Consider the following 21,622-nt stretch of genomic DNA (forward strand, 5'->3'; position numbering starts at 1 on the left):
TGGTGGTGAGGGGCCCTGAGGATCCTTGGGCACCCCAATGGCAGCTGGCGGGGTGGTGAGGGGCCCTGGGCGCCCCAAAGGCAGCTGGTGGGGGTGGTGAGGGGCCCTGGGCGCCCCAAAGGCAGCTGACGGGGTGGTGAGGGGCCCTGGGCGCCCCAAAGGCAGCTGGCGGGTGGTGGTGAGGGGCCCTGGGCGCCCCAAAGGCAGCTGGCGGGGTGGTGAGGGGCCCAGGGCGCTCCAAGGGCAGCTGGCGGGGTGGTGAGGGGCCCTGGGCGCCCCAAAGGCAGCTGGCGGGGTGGTGAGGGGCCCTGGGTGCCCCAAAGGCAGCTGGCGGGGTGGTGAGGGGCCCTGGGCGCCCCAAAGGCAGCTGGCGGGGTGGTGAGGGGCCCTGGGCGCCCCAAAGGCAGCTGGCGGGGTGGGTGAGGGGCCCTGGGCGCCCCAAAAGCAGCTGGCGGGGGTGGTGAGGGGCCCTAAGGGGCCCTGGGCGCCCCAAAGGCAGCTGGCGGGGTGGTGAGGGGCCCTCGGCGCCCCAAAGGCAGCTGGCGGGGTGGTGAGGGGCCCTGGGCGCCCCAAAGGCAGCTGGCGGGGGTGGTGAGGGGCCCTGGGCGCCTCAAAGGCAGCTGGTGGGGTGGTGAGGGGCCCTGGGCGCCCCAAAGGCAGCTGGCGGGGTGGTGAGGGGCCCTGAGGGGCCCTGGGCGCCCCAAAGGTAGCTGGCGGGGTGGTAAGGGGCCCTGGGCGCCCCAAAGGCAGCTGGCGGGGTGGTGAGGTGCCCTGGGCGCCCCAAAGGCAGCTGGCGGGGGTGGTGAGGGGCCCTGGGCGCCCCAAAGGCAGCTGGCGGGGTGGTGAGGGGCCCTGGGCGCCCCAAAGGCAGCTGGCGGGGGTGGTGAGGGGCCCTGGGCGCCCCAAAGCCAGCTGGCGGGGGTGGTGAGGGGCCCTGGGCGCCCCAAAAGCAGCTGGCGGGGGTGGTGAGGGGCCCTGGGCGCCATAAAAGCAGCTGGCGGGGTGGTGAGGGGCCCTGGGCGCCCCAAAGGCAGCTGGCGGGGTGGTGAGGGGCCCTGGGCGCCCCAAAGGCAGCTGGCGGGGGTGGTGAGGGGCCCTGGGCACCCCAAAGGCAGCTGGCGGAGTGGTGAGGGGCCCTGAGGGGCCCTGGTGGCGCCCCAAAGGCAGCTGGCGGGGGTGGTGAGGGGCCCTGGGCGCCCCAAGGCAGCTGGCGGGGTGGTGAGGGGGCCCTCAGGGGCCCTGGGCGCCCCAAAGGCAGCTGGCGGGGTGGTGAGGGGCCCTGGGCGCCCCAAAGGCAGCTGGGCTGGGTGGTGAGGGGGCCCTGGGCGCCCCAAAGGCAGCTGGCGGGGTGCTGAGGGCCCTGGGTGCCCCAAAAGCAGCTGGCGGGGTGGTGAGGGGCCCTGGGCACCCCAAAGGCAGCTGACGGGGTGACGCCCCAAAGGCAGCTGGCCGGGGTGGTGAGGGGCCCTGGGCGCCCCAAACGCAGCTGGCGGGGGTGGTGAAGGGCCCTGGACGCCCCAAAGGCAGCTGGCGCGGTGGTGAGGGCCCCTGGGCGCCCCAAAGGCAGCTGGCGGGGTGGTAAGGGGCCCTGGGCGCCCCAAAGGCAGCTGGCGGGGTGGTGAGGGGCCCTGGGCGCCCCAAAGGCAGCTGGTGGGGTGGGTGAGGGGCCCTGGGCGCCCCAATGGCAGCTGGCGGGGGTGGTGAGGGGCCCTGGGCGCCCCATTGGCAGCTGGCGGGGTGGTGAGGGGCCCTGGGCGCCCCAATGGCAGCTGGCGGGGTGGGGAGGGGTTTCTATAATACTTTAGATTGTAGGCTCTTAGAAGCAGGATATATATCTGTTTATAGTAGCAGCTTTCCTGCACCTATAATTACATATATATACACATACATACAGCAATAAGCAGCAGGACAGATTGGATCCAGGGTGATAACCGATCGCCACATCTGGGGTCAGGAAGGAATTTTTTTGCCCTCCTGAGGTAGAACTCTCCGGGGGGTTTTTTCGCCTTCCTCTGGATCTTTGGGTCCGGCGGCTCTCATCTCAAGACAATGGTGGACTGCTCAGAAGGACCGCAGCAAGTTCTGTGGTCTCCACCGGGCCGACCTGAGAGTCACTGTGATCCTTGCATCATTTATTAAAAGGGCCAGTAATATTTCATTACAATGTTGCTTATTTCTATTCTATAAAAAATTCTATAAATCGACATGGTGGTGTTTGTCTTTTGTCTAGATTTCTCCTTACACAGCGGTCATGATGAGAGTGATCGCTGCCGTCCCTTATTCTAGAAGTATATAATAATGTGAATCCTCTCCCAGTGACACAGCGGCAGCTGCTGCGGGACAGGAGCTATAGGGGGCTCCATATGGAGAGCTGAGAACATACAGCTCTACCTATAGTGATGTCATAAAGGCTTCTCCTGTCCCTCAGTTACAAGTGTTTGGGGGTTCAGTCTATGATAGGGGCGCTAATATTGTCCGGTGTCCTCATGTCTACACAACAGACTAACTGAAAAAGACTGAAGACTGGACAAGAAGGCCAACTGAGTACAGAAGACACAACAGGGAGTCTTCCACACAGGGTGCAACAAGTAGCCGTGGCGGCTCCTGATCCATACAAACCCCACACCTGAAGGACATACATGTACATCCTATTGGGTAAAGGGGATAAGTACCTCACAGTCGTCCCGTGCAAAAGTATCCTTAAAGGAAGTGTCCAGAATCAGAATATAATGCGAATGAAAATTTTGGGGGCTCAGGGACCCACTGGGGTTAAATTGTAACCAATCCAACCACAGCCTTTGCCATAAGCTTAAAAACCCTCAGTTGGGTCCCGCTTAAAAGTAAAATGTATACATCAGGGACGTTTCCTGGCGTATAAGCCAAACACGTCTAATCATGGAAAAACATAAGATGATGGACAGAGATAGACTCTGGAGGGTCTCTGTAGACCTGTATGCAGGCCAGAAGACCACAAGTATCAGTTCCATATATTAAAACTGTCCAGCAATATGCAAATAAGGGAAATGGAACAATACCTCTGCAGCGCCACCTATTGGATGGCAGCATTCCTGCAAATCAATGCCCTACTCTTCATAAAGGTCTGTAGAGAAATTATTGGGAATTGTAAACCAAGTCAGAATCCATACACAGACAGCGGTTTCAGGGATTTTGCCCCTCATCAGTGTGCAGTAGGATGCTTGACTAGTAAGAGGCCTATGATGTGGGTCATTAGGGGTAATATCACTCCTTAAGGAGACACCTAGAGGTGAAGGTATTAGTGTTTCTTGAAGCCACCGGAAGCTAGGGGTTTGACAGGAGGAACGCCCCTCTCGCACCCCCAGCTCCCGATAGGGTCAAGGCACAAAGGTCCTAGCAGCGTGTAGATTGATTTTAAGTGTCCCTGCAGGTTAAGGATGAAGCGTACTTCTCCACTATTATGAGCTGTAAATGCTGCCATTTTACAGCTGTAACATGGCAGCATTTTCAGCAAGTAATATAAGCCTAAGAAGAAAAACAACCCTCACCCTAAAACAGCGGGGGTCGGCTAAAATCAATGCACACGCTGTAGTCCTACCTACAGCCTCCCCGTCCCCCTCACTGTGACCCAGTGCTCCTACAGCCATCCCCAGAGCCTCCCCGTTGCCTTTCCTCTGTGGAACCCACCATGGCCTCCGCTCCCTCACTGTCTGCCGCCGTCGTTGTCTGCTCCGACATCCTGGCAATGCAGGGAGGCCGTACGCAGGCTCTCTGCGTGTGCTCTCGCCACTGTTGTGTCCCTGCTCCCGGGCGCAGACGTTAGTGACAAGGGAGGGAGCGGCCGGCTGCTCCCAACGGCAAGCCGACATACAACTGACATGGGGTGCTGTGCCCGCCGGTGTTCAGTCCGGGGCTAGTTTAAAGTGACGGGGTGGGGGGGTGGGGGCGGCGCATGCTGCTGTGAAATCCCTGCTGCATACCCCGCTCTCCGTTTCCCTTGCACATGGGGCAGCGTGGCTGCAGCAGAGTCTGCTGTCAGAATTTAAAAGGTAAAGTGTCGTTGGCTGCTGTCTGCATTTTTAAAGGGGTTGCCCCGCTCCGAAACGTTTTGTTTTTTTTTTTTTTAACCCCCCCCCCCCCATTCGGCGCGAGACAACCCGATGCAGGGGTTAAAAAACAAACCGGGTAGTACTTACCCGAATCCCGGCGGTCCGGCGTCTTCATACTCACTTGCTGAAGATGGCCACCGGGATCCTCTCTCTCTGTGGACCGCAGGGCTTCTGTGCGGTCCATTGCCGATTCCAGCCTCCTAATTGCTGGAATCGGCACGTGACGGGGCGGAGCTACACGGAGCCGGCATTCTGCACGAGCGGCCCCATTGAAGACAGCAGAAGACCCGGAGCTGCGCAAGCGCGGGCTAATTTGGCATTAGAGGCCGAAAATTAGTCGGCACCATGGAGACGAGGACGCCAGCAACGGAGCAGGTAAGTATAAAACTTCTTATAACTTCTGTATGGCTCATAATTAATGCACAATGTACATTACAAAGTGCATTAATATGGCCATACAGAAGTGTATAGACCCACTTGCTGCCGCGGGACAACCCCTTTAAGATAAACTTTAGTGGGCTGCCAGAAAATGGCGCTTAACGAGCTGTGCAGCCAATAAGGTACAGGGCGCGTCACCCCCTGTCAATCTTGACTCCACCAGGGACTTCCAGGTGGCGTCAAGATACACTAATACAGAAGGTGAGTGAGGAGACTTATAAGGTCCTCGGTGCGTCTCTGCGGTAATATGAATATAAGGAAGCATGGAGAATTGTTTTTCTGCGACTGGCCTAAGTAGATCGCTAACGTTTCATACCGGTGGACAATGGGGATCACGTGACCAGGGCCCACTGTCACTGCTCAAAGCTCTTGACTACCTTTGGCAGCTAGGAGCGAGGAGAGGCGTGACGGGGGCGGGGCTAATTCACAGAACTTATCCCCGCCCCCGTTTCGCCTTCTCTCATTGCAAATAGTGCAGAGGGACGGAGAGGAGGCAGAGAGGGGGCGGGAGCTCAGAGCACTGCTCTCGGCTCTTCCAGCCTCCTCCCCCTGCAGAGAGAGACGCCGTATATCGGCTGAGTGTGAAAACCCGGCCGATACATGGTTGTCTGAATGCACCATTAAACAGATAATGAAAAGGCATTTGGACAAACGGCTTTTGTAAGGCTACTACCTTAAAATATGTATATGCCTAAGGAAGAAATATGCTCCTAAGTAAGAACTGTGGTGACATTACCGATTCATTCTGCGCGCTCTCTCCAGAACCTCGAACATGTGCTCCTGGAAAAGGTCAAGTCTTCGGTAACGATTATTTTCCACATTCTTTCGAATAATCTCAAAAGTCAATGGAGGTCTCTTTGGAAATTTGGGGTCAACTGCAGGAATTTCAGCCAGAGAATCGCTATAACATCTTCCTTCGTCATCTTGATGGCTCATCATGGACACAAACAGGTTGTGTATTAACTCCTGAATGAGCAAAGTTACATTAGGGACATGAGAATCCTCATCTCCTTCGATATCTCTGCGGGTCTCCAGTAACACCTTATGAAGGACCAAGGCATCCTTATAAATGAGGGATTCGGGTTCATTGTAAGTGCAGGCGTTATTAAACATGATGACAAAGTCCTCACACATGGCATCGATATCCTGGTACTTGTTGGCCATTATGTGACTCCTAATCTTTTCCATGTCGATGGGTTTCTTGATGGTCACATAGTAGTCTGGGAGCTCAGAGCGGGAGGGAAGACGCAGGAAGATGGCGCTGAGACGTCTGCCACGTTTATCTGTGTAATTCTTTACTGCTTCATACACTTCATTCAGTTTCTGTTGCATGGGGCTCAAATACTTGGTTTTCTTTGGAGATATTCCACTTTTTCTACCTAATTAAGAGAAACATTTTTACATTTTGCATGATGGCAAGAACTGTTTTTGGCTTCTTTTTGAGAATACATAAATCACTTGTGCGATTACCTGATCTTACAGACAGCACAAGGCCAGAATAATAAGAATGAGGATTAACCTCTCGAGGTCCAAGTACAGTAAATATACAGCGCTTTGTCCTGGGGTTTAATCCAGGCGATAGCTGAAGTACGACTCAGGATTAAAGCACCTGCTTCTGCAATCAAGAGCAGGTTGGGTTCTCAGTAGAGATGAGCGAGCACGCTCGTTTAAGGCTGCTGCTCGACCGAGTAGCAGTCTTAGGGCTTATTCAGACGAACGTATATCGGCCGGGTATTCACGCTGGGTATACGGTGAATACCTGGCCGATATACGGCGTCCCTCTCTGCAGGGGGAGGAGGCTGGAAGAGCCGGGAGCAGTGCACTGAGCTCCCGCCCCCTCTCCACCGCCTCTCCGCCCCACGGCACTATTTGCAATTAGAGGAGGCGGGACGGAGCCAAGTTCCTGTGACTTAGCTCCGCCCCTGTCCCGGGCCCACCCATTGCAAATTGTGCTGAGGGGCGGAGAGAGGGCGGGAGCCCCCTGCAGAGAGGGACGCCGTATATCGGCCAGGTATTCACCGTATACCCAGCCGATATACGGTCGTCTGAATAAGCCATTATCAAGTAACTGTGTACTCGCCCGAGCAGCATGTGGGGATGGGGGGGGCGAGTACACAGTTACTAGATACTCGCCTGCATGCTGCTCAGGCGAGTACACAGTTAGAGGATTGTCAGCTCGTAGACAGGAGGCTGCGCTTTCCATAGCAACGCTATGGAAAGCATGCACTGCGATACCCGCGGGCGGATCATCGCCGCAGGTAACGCAGTGCGCAATCCCCCGTGGACGGGAGCCCTTAAAGGTCCCGTCCAAGTCCCATAAGTAGTACTTGTTCATCTATTACTGTTACCACAAAGAATCATGCATTATGTGATAAATTATTAACCCCTAAGTGACCGACCTATTTAGCACCTTAATGACCAAGTAATTTTCTTCGTTTTTTTCAGTGGTGAATTGAAAAAATTATAATATTTTTTCGTGGCCATATCCAGCAGATAGTTAGGTCAGGATATCAAAGCAAGCACAAGAGCACAAATCACTGACTTAGCTTGAGCTTTGGAGAGGCCATGTCTTCGTCATCTGGTAGGGGACCCAGCTCCTTCCTCTTCTCCTTGAGGATCTTCTCCAGGACGTGTGCATCATTGTAGACCTGACAAAGTATTAAGAGCACTCAGTGCGTTTGCATTTCAGATCAAAAGCCGAATAATGAACACACCACAGGAACTAAATCTACTTAACCATGGCACATGACCCATTTCTTTGGGGGAGGGGGCCATCTGCAGTGCTATGTGTGTATATTATATATAAAGCCAGCTCTCTCACATTTGCAGACAGTGCGATAACGTGTCTTCTTGGCAATGACAATGCTGCAGTAGCACAGCTGTCACACGCCGTTCACCGGGGTATTACCGTCAGACAACACTTATCTGAAATACATCAGCATGATGCATATAATGGCCCATAACCATGCACTTAGATATCATTAGCAAAGTCATTTTTCATCACCATCTGTTTCAGCTGATTGGAAGTCATTTCAGCTCTTCGCCATAAATTCTGTAAACTTACCATTCACTTAAAAGGTTTATCCAAGATAGAAAAAAAAAAAAAAGGTTTAAGGACCTTAAGGGCCAAGAGCGGTAAATATACGACGCTTGGTCCAGGGCTTTAATCCCAGCTGATATTTTAAAAAATGGTGCGGGATTAAAGCCTCTCCTCCTGCAATTAAGCAGCAGTAGGTGGGGTTCTCAGCTGTCAGACACAGCCGAGGACCCGGGGGAGATAACTGCTTCTGCCTTCTCCTTTCCAGGCTACATAGTCCTCAATGAGCGCTAGGTACTAAGAAGAAGAAGTGTTACTTTCAATGTGCTACGTAGCAATCATGTGACTGCTAGGTGACCCCTGTCACAGCAGAGCTGCAGGGTCGTAGCAGACCCAGACAAGCTCTGTTAGTGACTTTTTAGTTGGTGATGTTTTCCCTGTCACTGGGTCTCCTATGGATGCGGCCTCTATGAATGCCCCAGCTACAGTTGGAAAGTGTGAAATAATAAAAAAAAAAAAAAAAATCACAAACACACAACTATACATGTGAAAAAAAAAAAAAACATTTTTTTTTTTGTTTTTTTTTTTTATCCCCAACTACATTTAAAAAAACAGGGGGAAAAAAAGTCAGTGAAAAAAAGATGCAAAAAAAAAAACAGCCCTATTTGTCATGGGGGAATAAAAGTCATCAAAATAATTTTGGTAGCTGAAGGAAAAAGATTAGGGTAGTAAAACCACCACATGGGTAAAATCCCTAAAAAGGGTCTGGTCCATTAAGACCAAAACAGCATGGTCTTTAAGGGGTTAAGGAAGGGGTCCACCAAACAAGCTGCTGCAGCCAATGTCAGGGCTTGGCGATTGGCTGCAGAGACAAGTTTATAGGATGTCCCAGCCTGACTGCAGCTTATAAACAAAAACCACAGCAGAGACCCGGAGCCGCTAGTAGAGGATGAGAGGGGAGAAAGGACTATAAAAAAATGTAAATAAAAAAAAAGCAAAAAAAAAAAGGGAACCCATAATCAACTTTGAGCCCTGTAAACCACAATAAGGGAGGGAGGTCAGTAATCACCTGCTGTACGGGCGGGCAGCTGCTGCTATGGAGCCGGCAGCGTGGTAATGATAGCAAGTCAGCCCCATAGCACGTTTAGCACCCGTACAAACAGCTGTTTAGGGTTTTTACCCAAGAGTCTTTTTTTTTTTCTTTTTTTTTTTTAAACGCTGCGATATCATTGCGGGGTTTTTTTAAATAAGACTTTCTAATGTTAAAATTGCATTGTACTAAAATTGCAAGTTTGTGCTTTTTGCGATTTTAACATTAGAAAGTCCCATTTAAAAAAAAAAAACGCAGCGATATCGCAGCGTTAAAAAAATGCCAGTGGGTAAGAGCCCTTATTGAGAGGGAACTGCTGCTCTACCTTCTATGCCTTCATCAGCTTTGGGTAGCTGTAGAAAGAACTGCCTGTATGGTGTATACATTTGTGCCTAGTTCTGCACAAATGTATACATAACCATAATGCCATGCAGGGCTCCAGGGAAGTTGGGTGACAACTAATGGAATCGTTACATTGTCACTCAGCTCTTCCAGAATCCTGAATGCCAGCTGCAGAGTTATAAAAGCATGTATACCACATGCATTGCTATAACTAGTCAAACATGGCATTCAGGGCTCCTGGAAAGCTGGGTGACAAGTAATAAGATCACCATTACATTTACACTCAGCTTTCCTGAATCCCGAATGGCAGGTTGATAATTCCATATTGAAGTATAATATACGTTTTATTGTTGCCTATTAAGTCCTGGCATGGACATCAATGCATGGCAACCCTGGCAGCCTTCACTAGGCTCCTGGCTGCCATGGCAACCTAGCACCACCTATCACCCCCTCCCTGAGGGGGCTGATGCAGCAGAGTAGTGGGCTCCTCCCTTATCTAACTGCTTAGATGCAAGTTAGTGGTCACATAGCCCTGTTTGGCGCTAGCTGGGTGTCTGCTGTTGGCAGGTCCATAACACCCCACTGGCATGACATGCATTTGTGTTATGTGGTTGTAAGAGGGTTAAAGTAATTGGTTACAACTATCCTTGTATTTTGGAACTCTATTACCAGCTAGTGTCTCCTTCAATTTGGGTAAATGCAGGAGGATTGTTAAAGGGATTGTCCTACTGTAAACAGTTTTCCTGCAGGAAGCAGACAGCTCTGTACATTGCGCAGTGGCCAGGGTTGGTACTGCAGGCCGAGTCCTATTCACTTCAATAGGACTACTGAAGTGGGATAACCCATTTATCTCCCTCGACATGTCTTGTATCCCTAGGCGGTGCATCTTGTGTCCGTAACGTCAGCACTTAATGGCCAGGGTCACTGTGTTTCAGGAAATGTTTTTTATCACCCTGATGCATCTGAGATAATCCTACCTGCAAGCCTTCTTCATTATAGTGCCAGGCATTACGGAACATCAGCTTCATGTCATCCATCATGGCGTCCTCTGTGGTATATTTGTCAGTGCGAATGTTGTGTTCAATTGTTTTTAGGTCCATGGGCTCCAGAATGATCTTATAATAATCGGGGTAGTCTTTTTTGGATGGTTTGAACATAAAAAGTTCACAAAGGCGACGATTGCTAATGGGCTCCCGCGCCTCCAGGACGGCATTGAACAAAATCTTCATCCGTTGCTTCCGTATGTTCTTCTTGCTGAATAACATGAATGGGATTGTTAGCACAAAACTGAAACATTCAGATACAACGGAGTGAGAGAATAATGTAATATTACTGAGTTTCACAGTTAAAGGTGTAAGGCTGTGTCCATACGGGCGTATTATGGTGTACGCACGTGTGATATGCGGCAATTCGCAGGCAATGAAATACATTACCTTAAAGGGGTTGTCCCGCGCCGAAACGGGTTTTTGTTTTTTTCAATAGCCCCCCCGTTCGGCGCGAGACAAACCCGATGCAGGGACTTAAAAAAAAAACGGACAGTGCTTACCTGAATCCCCGCGCTCCGGTGACTTCTTACTTACCTGGTGAAGATGGCCGCCGGGATCTTCACCCTCGGTGGACCGCAGGGCTTCTGTGCGGTCCATTGCCGATTCCAGCCTCCTGATTGGCTGGAATCGGCACGTGACGGGGCGGAGCTACAAGGAGCCGCTCTCAGGCACGAGCGGCCCCATTCAGAAAAGAAGAAGACCGGACTGCGCAAGCGCGTCTAATCCGGCGATTAGACGCTGAAAATTAGACGGCACCATGGTGACGAGGACGCTACCAACGGAACAGGTAAGTGAATAACTTCTGTATGGCTCATAATTAATGCACAATGTACATTACAAAGTGCATTAATATGGCCATACAGAAGTGTATACCCCCACTTGCTTTCGCGGGACAACCCCTTTAAGTTGGCTCGCTCTCATCTGCGGGTAAGAATTGCGTAACATGAGCACAACAAAGAATGCAGCAAGTTCTACTTTGTCACTTATTACGCACGAGAGAGCCCATTGTTCTCTATGGGCGCATAAATCAACGCCACCGATACGCAATTACATTGCGTATGAGTGATATATATATATATATATATATACACACACATACACCATTGCAAAGCAACAGAGCAGAAAATTTAAACAAGAAAGGAAACAAGTCAGATTGCGCATGACAGCGTGCGTGAGATACACAGTCATGTGCAATACAGTAACGCTGGCATACGCGGCGGCAGGCCAGCTCCACAGCGCTAAAACGCTGCGTGACTCAAGCAGTATTTTGTGTATACGGCCATATGAGCCTGGCCTTAAAAAGACACAGGGGTGAAGGGAAGAACAGGTAGTGACAGTTTATTTTTTTTTACTATGGTTCTACAGACTGACATTCTTATAATAGACAATCCCTCTATAGGTCAGAAGAACCTGCCACCTCTGGCAGGATCGGCCAACAGTCTATGTGTATGGAGGCAGTTCAACATTTCCCAGCAGATACTGTTGGGGGGTGGAGAATAATTGGGCATGTTGGCTTCTAACAAACGTAGGTTGAATTCACATGTGGCACAAATCCACAATGCATTCAGTACAAGGCAAGTGAGTGAAATATTTACAAATCTCATCCACTGGTTGCGGACACTTAGGCTCTAAGAAATGAGCAGGCGGTGCTGGATTTTCACACCTTCAATGTACTAGGTGTAAAACCTGCAGTAAATCAGTACAGCAAAATGCACAAGAGAAATATTCTACTTTGTCTAGACATACACTTAAAAAAAGGAGAACTAGGAGAAAGCTACAGCAGTCAGAGCTGTGGAGCAGCTCAACGTACAGAGCAGAGAGCACTTTAGAGAGAAGGCCCCACCTCACAGCACTTCGTGGAGCAGTGATCCGGCCATTAAAACTGCATTGTAACTGATAGAAGTGCTCACAGGTATCATTACACCCCGCTTTACTGCCCCGACATAACACGGTCAGCAGTTTTACATCAGCAAAGTTACTGACAGAAGCCATTTAATACTTTGGGCTATCAACAGCTACCTGATGTGTACGGCTGGCATACGTTATATCCATTAGTAAAAATGTTTGTAGGTAACAAACGTGGCCACCAAGAGAGGTTTGTCACCTAGTGTGACCCAGGAGCTCATGCCAGAGGCGTAACTTGAAGCTTCTGGGCCCCAATGCAAAACCTGTAACAGGGCCCTCAAATGTAATGCTTTATTCATAGTACTGGGCCCAATATGGAGAAGAGAAGCCTTATGGGCCCCCTAAGGCTCCTGGGCCCGGGTGCAACCGCACCCCCTGCATCCCCTATAGTTACGCCCTTGGCTCACGCCCCTGTCCTCCTCTCTATACTGTGTCAGCCGGAAGTGGCTCTTTCAATGGCTCTTGGGGTTCATTCATATGATGTATTTTCTGCAAGCATTATTACGGACCCAATACAGACACTATACAACACCATTGCAATGGTGTATTCAGGCGTAAAAAAAAACATTGCAGCATGTCCTATCTTGGTCCGCATTCACACACCAAAATAGCCCATGAATGTCTATGGGAGAGGTGGAAAAAAAAACAAAACGTGTTTTGGTGTTTTTTTTTGTTTTTGTTTTTTTTTTACACGTTGCTAGGAGACAGCGTGAAAAAAAAAGTTTTAAAAAAGCGACATAGATTAGGCCTTGTGTTTTTTTTTTTGCGCAGTCAATACAAAACAAAAAAAATACACAGAAAATGGTGTGTTTTTCATGGAACAAAATGGCATACACATGCGAATGAGCTCCACAAGCTCACAAGTCAAAACTATAACATATCAATAGAAAATGTACCAAATTAACCATGTTCGGGGGCGTGGCCAGCGACCGACATGAAGAGTCGCATGTGAGGAGAGCTCCCCAGGGGGAATACTAAAATCCGCACAAAATCCTGGCCTTACCAGAAACCGAACATTTAAAAGAACTCCAACGGGCTCCTAACCCCTAATTAACAAGCTGGACCGCGGTTGAGAGCGATTACGACCTCCTGACATCCATAATAGGACCGTGGACCGGAGCGGGAGGGGGACGGCGCCAACGCCCTGCCATCTTCCTGCGCTTTGCTTACTGCCTAGCTCACTGACTTATCTTGCCGGCTGGCCGTCCTGGGACTTTCGCGATCAGTGCCCTCCCAACAACCACCCGGCGAAGGACCACTCCGGGACTCGTGGCTGGCTCTGCCACTTTACTCTCACTGGGCCCCCTCCCTACTGTCTCTGGGCCGCGGCGGCCCACGTCTGACCGGAGCTCGGGTGGGGGCGACCCCCCCCCTACTGAAGCCGCTGAACCGCTCCTGAAGGGAGAAAACACCCCGCTTCCTCCACCCTTAAAGCTGAACTGCCGCCGCAGGACCCGGGTGGAAGCCGCGGTCCATTTGCCGGCTCCGGCCGCCCTGTCGCCGCTTACCTGCGACCTCCGGCCATTCGCATCGGTCCGGACCTGATCCTGCGGGCTGAAGATCGCTGCCCACTCCCCGACGAGAGGCACCCGGTCCCTGCTGAACCCGCGGTGGGACTGACTGTCCTCCCTGGCTCTTCTCGGAGCCACCGCCGCGCCGCCGCCGAACACCTGGCTCCCCGGAAAGGAGACAGGGAACACCTCTGTGGCGGGCCGCCGCGCCGCCGCCGAACACCTGCCTCCCAGGAAGGGAGATAGAGAACAACTCCGTGGCTGCCCTCCACTTCGGGGCCGCCGCCGAACACCTGGCTCCCCGGAAGGGAGATAGAGAACATCTCCGTGGCTGCCCGCCGCTTCGGGGCCACCGCGCCGCCGCCGAACACCTGGCTCCCCGGAAAGGAGACAGGGAACACCTCTGTGGCGGGCCGCCGCGCCGCCGCCGAACACCTGCCTCCCAGGAAGGGAGATAGAGAACAACTCCGTGGCTGCCCTCCGCTTCGGGGCCGCCGCCGAACACCTGGCTCCCCGGAAGGGAGATAGAGAACATCTCCGTGGCTGCCCGCCGCTTTGGGGCCACCGCGCCGCCGCCGAACACCTGGCTCCCCGGAAAGGAGACAGGGAACACCTCTGTGGCGGGCCGCCGCGCCGCCGCCGAACACCTGCCTCCCAGGAAGGGAGATAGAGAACAACTCCGTGGCTGCCCTCCGCTTCGGGGCCGCCGCCGAACACCTGGCTCCCCGGAAGGGAGATGGAGAACATCTCCGTGGCTGCCCGTCGCTTCAGGGCCACCGCGCCGCCGCCGAACACCTGGCTCCCCAGAAGGGAGACAGGAAATACCTCTGCAGCTCCCCGCTGCTTCGGGGCCGCCGAGCCGCCGCTGAACATCTGACTCCTCGGAGGGGAGACACAGATCACCTCTGCGACCGTGCCGCGGGGTTCGACAGAGGTCGCAGCCTCCCTGCCCCTCCGTCCTGCAACCTCCTGCCGCCACCTGGCCGTGACGCCCAGCGCCCCACAGCACACTGACCGCACTCCAGCTACTCACCTCCGGATCGCCCAAACCTCCGGATCGCCCAACCACCACCGGACTGCGGCACCCGACATCTCTGGAGGCGCTGCGTCCTCCTTAAACCCGGCCCTGCGGAGCCGGCAACAAACCGTAAGTCGTCTATCGGGTTGGGGGACAACACCCTGAACTGACAACACAGACCCCCACAACCACAAACCTTAGCCAAATATCCGATAACAAGGCCAGTTTATCTCCTGGGACAGCCGAGGGGCTGACCACCCCAACGTATATCTATAAAAGGACTGAGCTGGTCTAACAAATAAGGGGCCCCACAGTAGGTACTGACCTACCCCCGACCTTAAATTGATTCAGCAAGGGCGGTCTGCTGTGCCCTACGGCCGACGGACCACCGCGTTTAACTGGCGCGGCCTCTCGTCCCCTCTACCGTGATCAGTACAAGGCCAAAGATAATCCGGTGCAACCATAGTCCGGACTGCCGGACCCCCGCTTCTTAACAGTTATTGTAACAATACCAATATACGGACCTTTACTCCTTATTACTCAGAGCTAACCTCCATAACTCGCTACGCTAAACTAACAAATTCTATCATGAGTACACGCGCTAAAAGCGGCACCGCCGCGGAAAAGCTAAAAGAATTTTCCCGCATCGAAACCTCTGATCACTCCCCGCGAGTAACGCGACCCGCTCAGATGAAAGACCCGGTAGACGAAACTGGGCAAACCTCAGAACCCACCCTGCGTCAACTTCTAGATGCAATTAACACTTGCAAGTCCTCTCTTACCAACAAAATAGAGGAGCTAAAATCTGACGTCTCCTTGTTGAGACAAGACTTGCATAATATGCGTGACAGAATGCGGGAAATGGAGGACCGCGTCTCCAACGCAGAAGACTCCTTGCGCCCACTTACTACGGCGGTTAAAAAAGCAACAAGGGCAATAGAATTTTGCCAATCCAAAACAGACGACTTAGAAAATCGCTCGCGCCGTAATAACCTACGCATAATAGGCCTACCCGAAAAATCAGAGGGCTCCCACCCGGAAACATTCGCCGAGACTTGGCTGAAATCGTTATTGGGGGAGGACGCTTTCTCTATCCACTTTACAGTGGAGAGAGCCCATCGAGTTCCTGCAAAACCGCCACAACCAGGATCCCCCCCGCGCCCATTCCTAGTAAGGATCCTAAATAGCAGGGACCGGGACGCCGCATTACGCCAAGCCAGACTAAAAGGCCTATTAAAACACAACAATGCAACAATCTCCATATTCCCCGATTTCTCTGCTGAACTACAAAAGCAAAGAGCCACCTTTACAGAAGTGAAACGGAAATTTAAAGAAAGAAACATTCTCTACTCAATGGCATACCCAGCTCGCCTACGAATAGTGGCCCAAGGAAAAGCGATCTTCCTCCAATCTCCCACTGAGGCCCTGGAGTGGCTGGACATGCATCCCGTAACACCAAAGGACGACTGACCCCACCACAGCTGTAGCAGAACTTTGAGCTTTGTTATGACCTAAATTCTCAGTACCCCCATGATCCATGGGCGGTGTGCAGTACGGCCGCGGCACCTTTAAATCATTACTGGAACCCCACGGTTGACCTCAAACTTCTAAAGGCCATCAAGAGACCCCCCCCAACAATATAACATCTGCTACTTCTAGCTAGATTGTAGCTAAATTGTTTCTTTTTTCTTTTCCTGTCTTTTTTCTTCCCTTCTCTCCTTCCATTTTTTTTCTATTTTGCTGTTCTTTGACATCTACGCCGTAATTTAAGTAATGTCAGAGACTAATGGTTTAAATGTTTGTAATCTGTTCTCCATTAATGTTCTTTACAAGCCTGCGCTGACACAACCTCTCCCCTCACACCCATCAACACCCTCCCCCTCAACCCCCCCACCTCACCCCATGGACACGAACACAATAGCCAAATCCTGTATCCACACAGGTAGTAATGTCCCTAAAATGTCTTAGCTGGAATGTTCGGGGACTCGGTACAACACTCAAGCGAAGGACAGTATTCTCATATATCAAACAAATAAATCCACACATTATTAGTCTGCAAGAGACCCATCTCATTAGGGACAAGGCTGATACCCTTTCAAAGCCATGGATCCAGTGGTCTGCCCACTCCTTTCACACCTCCTCCTCCAGAGGTGTCTCCGTGCTTATTCACAAGTCACTGCGCTGGAACCCTATCACTACCCGTAGGGACTCCGAAGGAAGATTTATATTTATATACGGAGAAATAGACTCTAAACCCTATGTCATCCTATCCATCTACAATCCACCTCACAACAATCTTCATCTTCTGCAGACTGCCATAACATTTGCACACCAGTACCCATTGGCAGGAGTGATCTGCTTAGGCGACTTTAATATGGTAATGGACCCCACTAAAGACAAATTCCATGCACCCCTTAACGCCACTCCCACCTTAAACTCCCCTTTGAGACAGCTAATTGAAAGCATTGGATGGGTCGATCTCTGGCGACTTCACCACCCCGAAACGCGGGAATATACCTGTTATTCACCGGGTCATAATGCGCTGACGAGAATTGATTACATTTTCAGCTCCACAGAACTGGCAATATATCTCTCGAACATAACACATTGCCCGAGAGGCATATCTGACCACAGCCCTATACTATTAACCCTAAAATTTCCTCAACATAATATAAGGCCCACTTGGAAACTTCACCCATTCTGGCTCAAGCTCATTGGATCAGACGATCAAACGCCCTTTCACATCTCCCTATTCCTAGATGCCCACAATGACAACACCCATCCCGCCTTGAAGTGGGACACTCTTAAAGCTTATATCAGAGGGTTCCTTAAATCTGCCATTTCACACATCAAAAAAACAACATCCCAGGCCGACAAAGAGACAGAAAACCAGACCCTAGAAGCCGAGAAAACGTATATATCTGCCCCCACAGACGCCAATAAAATAGCCTGGCTCAGTCTATCCCGTCTCCATAGACACCAAATACACGCCAAAGCCAAACGCAAATTATTCTTCACTAAGCAGCACTACTTTGAATTAGGAAACCAATCCAGTCATTTACTCGCCAATCTTATTAACCGTGAAAACCATGCTAATACGATCCTTAAAGGAGATGTCTCGAGGAAGCAGTGAATTTTTTTTTTTGCCCAGTCCCCCTAATTAAGCATACATTACTAATTACCCCTGTAAATGACTTTTCTAGCTGGTTTCTACTTACAGTTCCAGGGTTTCAGCAACTTATAAAAATTTTCCCAAGATGGCCGCCAGCTCTTTTCCCTTCGCTTGCTGTAGCCCGACGTGCGCGCTCCCGAGACGCTACCAGCTGTGTCTCCCTGACAACCAGACGCCCCGCAGCCGCCGACCGGACCCCTGGATTCAACGCGGCCGACCACGGCACACAGTCACCCACCGCCAGGCAGCAGGTAACCGGCGCAGCCCCCCCGGCCCAGCGACAGCCCCCCCCCCGGCCCAGCGACAGTTCCCCCGGCCTAGCGACAGCCCCCCCCGGCCTAGCGACAGTTCCCCCGGCCTAGCGACAGCCCCCCCCCAGCCTAGCGACAGTTCCCCCGGCCTAGCGACAGCCCCCCCCGGCCTAGCGACAGTTCCCCCCGGCCTAGCGACAGCCCCCCTGGCCTAGCGACAGCCCCCCCCCGGCCTAGCGACAGCCCCCCCAGCCTAGCGACAGCCCCCCCGGCCTAGCGACAGCCCCCCCCGGCCTAGCGACAGCCCCCCCCGGCCTAGCGACAGTTCCCCCGGCCTAGCGACAGTTCCCCCGGCCTAGCGACAGTTCCCCCGGCCTAGCGACAGCCCCCCACCGGCCCAGCGACAGTTCCCCCGGCCTAGCGACAGCCCCCCCCCGGCCTAGCGACAGCCCCCCCCCCCCCCCTGGCCGATCACTTACCTGGACGGCTGGGTGGCTGGGCTTCTCGGCTGGGCGGCTCTGCACCTTCCTCTAACAGAGGATGGTACAGAATGGCCGCTCCAGCGCGCTCCCGAGCAGTGACAGCTCGTCTGCGCATGCGCAGAAGAGCTGTAGCGGCGAGCACACTGAAGCGGCTCGTGCTGAAAGGAGAAGACCAGACTACGCAAGCGCGTCTAAAAAAGCAAGCTGCCAGCGAATTTAGACGGAACCATGGAGACGAGGACGCTAGCAACGGAACAGGTAAGTGAATAACTTCTGTATGGCTCATAATTAATGCACGATGTACATTACAAAGTGCATTAATATGGCCATACAGAAGTGTATAACCCCACTTGCTACCCCGAGACTACCCCTTTAAGATTAAGAATCAGCGCGGAATAGAGCTAACCGACAGGTCGACCTCCTGGAGGGTCCCATCACTCTGGAGGAGATCCAACTGACAATCCAAGATATGGCACTCAATAAATCACCAGGCCCCGACGGTCTCCCAATAGAGACATACCGTAAATACTGTGAACAACTAGCCCCACAACTCCTTGAGACGCTAAGCCAGGCCCAAATAGACAAAACACTCCCACCTTCATTCTATAAAGCCTCCATAGTAGTGATTCTGAAACCTGGGAAGGACCCTACAGATTGCGTCTCTTATCGGCCAATATCACTGGTAAACGCAGACTACAAGATCCTAACTAAAATCCTGGCCACCAGACTGAACCAAGTGATTTTGTCCATTATACACCCTGACCAGACGGGCTTCATGCCAGGGAAATCCACGACCATAAATATACGCAGAGTCCAAACAGCCATCCAACTAGGTAAACAATATAATATGCCATGGGCTCTGGTTTCACTCGACATGGCAAAAGCCTTTGATTCCTTGGAGTGGGCCTTTCTGGAAGCCTGTCTGGTCCGTTTTGGGTTCGGACCTAAATTTTTACAATGGCTCAAAATTATATACAAATCCCCGAGTGCAAATGTAATTGTAAATGGCATCCCATCAACGGAATTTCAACTGGCAAGAGGCACCCAACAGGGATGCCCTTTATCCCCGGCCTTATTTGCTATAGCCATTGAGGCACTGGCAATCCGGCTGAGAAGCGCCCCCAACGTAACCGGTATTAAATGGGCAGACCTCGAAAGCAAACTGGGACTATACGCAGATGACACAATTCTATTCCTATCGAACCCACTAAACTCCTTTTCCCAAGCTATGACACACATAGATAGATTTTCCCACTTCTCCGGGTTATATGTCAACTGGTCCAAATCAACAATCCTTTATACAGAAACTGACCCAAAAAACGACCCCTGTGTCACAAGATATGGACTAAAACCAGTTTCAGCATTCAAATACCTGGGGATAGTTATGTCATACGACCACAACAACGCAATAGCAGATAATATAAACCCATTATTAGGGAACATAAAACATAAACTGAGGCGATGGGCCAAGCTACCACTCTCCGTGGCTGGGCGCATAAACCTCATTAAAATGGCCATCCAACCCAAATGCCTGTATATACTACAACACATGCCAGTGAGCGTCCCTAAACACATCTTTAAGTCTTTAAACTCTCTAATCATAACATTTATATGGAACTCCTCCCGTTCCAAATTGAGCTTATCAATTCTACAAAGACCCAAAGAACAAGCCGGAATGGCCCTCCCGGACCTCCGGCTCTACTACCTGGCAGGGCAACTGAGAAATATCCGAGCCTGGGTCTTAGACAAAGAATTGCCTATAGCAGATAAACAACTTGCAAAACAAGTAACAGGAAATAGCCTTTTGAGCTTTTTAGAATTCCCGGAAAGCACCAAATCTACCGACCTAATCCCGCTCCACAAATTAGCTCTTAGCGTGTGGAAGGAGGTAAAGACATTGCAGAGATACCGGGATGTGGTGCCAGAACTCCCCCTTTGGAACAACCCCGGTCTCACCGCACTACAGTCAGTTCCAGACCCACAGTACTGGACCGCCCAGGGGGTACGCACACTAAGAGATATATACACAGACGAAACACTCCCCACATTTACGCAATTGCGCGATAGGCTGCAGGCCCCACACCTTCAACTATTCAGATTCTTCCAATTAAGACACGCACTGAACTCTCAATTTCCACCCGCCTCAACCCGTATATCTAAATTTCCCACAATAGGCGTCCTCAAATCCCAAGGATCCAAAGGCCTAATATCGGCCCTATACACACACCTCCTTTCAGCTAAAATAGATCTCAATCCACCCCCTACATATGACAAATGGAAACTTGCCATCCCATCCCTCACACCTGAGGAGTGGCAAGACGTCTCTGAATCCCACCTGTCAGTCTCACCGGCCGTAAACAATAAATTAATTCAACTATACATCATACATCAAGCCTACCTTACTCCCAACCGTCTACATAAAATGCGTAATACCTCCTCAGACTTCTGCCAGAGATGCCGCCAACCGAAGGCAGACTTCTGGCACTTAATTTGGGAATGCCCTCTTGTCAACGAGTTCTGGTCAAAAGTGATGGACCTTATAAACTTACTCTTACGACCCCCACTATCCATCGACCTAGACCCTAAGGTAGCGCTGTTTGGCCTGCTGGAGGAGGAGGTGTGGCCATATTACATTCGCGTCTTCCTTGAAAAGACGCTATTTTTGGCCCGTAAAGCGATAGCCATAAAATGGATGGCGACTGAACCCCCTTCAATCCCACACTGGATCCAAATTGTAAACACTGTAGCCTCATATGAAAAAATTATATACCAAAACAGAGGCTGCCCGACCAAATTCCAAAAAATATGGGGGACTTGGATGGACTCCCACTCTACTCTGCTCATGGAATGAACCTCAAGCCCAATCTACAACACCCCCCTCCCTCCCCTCCCCACCCTCTGGCACTCCCCCTCCCCCCCCCCCCCCCCCCCACTGACAAGCGCTTGAAAACTTGTAACTTTCTCCTACCAAGATCAAGAACAAGGAAGAACGGCATTGGTTTTAAAAGTTCAAAAGTTTATTGTTGTAAATGTTTAACTAGTAACTCAAGAAATACAGCAACAAAAAATTTGTGTTAATCTAATTATAACTACGATCATATATACATTGCTATGAATCTAACGAATCTCTCTTTATTTCTGTTTTGTATTTCGTAAATTGATTATCAAAAAATAAAACGAATTAAAAAAAAAAAAATTACCCATGTTCTGTACTGAATTACTGCAAAACTGTCAGACCGGGATCA

At 51.4% G+C, this 21,622-nt stretch overlaps 1 protein-coding gene across 1 annotated transcript in view; it reads right to left on the minus strand.

The window, feature by feature from the left end:
- LOC136621105 (protein polybromo-1-like) overlaps positions 1-21,622 on the minus strand; it is a 76,061-nt gene that overhangs the window by 48,000 nt on the left and 6,439 nt on the right. Inside the window, 3 exon segments of the mRNA XM_066596345.1 lie at positions 5,260-5,902; positions 7,066-7,171; positions 9,970-10,246. Of these exon segments, the coding sequence (XP_066452442.1) occupies positions 5,260-5,902; positions 7,066-7,171; positions 9,970-10,221 (1,001 nt within the window). The 5' untranslated portion in view covers positions 10,222-10,246.

This window comes from Eleutherodactylus coqui, chromosome 3, assembly GCF_035609145.1.
Source record: "Eleutherodactylus coqui strain aEleCoq1 chromosome 3, aEleCoq1.hap1, whole genome shotgun sequence".
Classification (NCBI taxonomy): domain Eukaryota; kingdom Metazoa; phylum Chordata; class Amphibia; order Anura; family Eleutherodactylidae; genus Eleutherodactylus; species Eleutherodactylus coqui.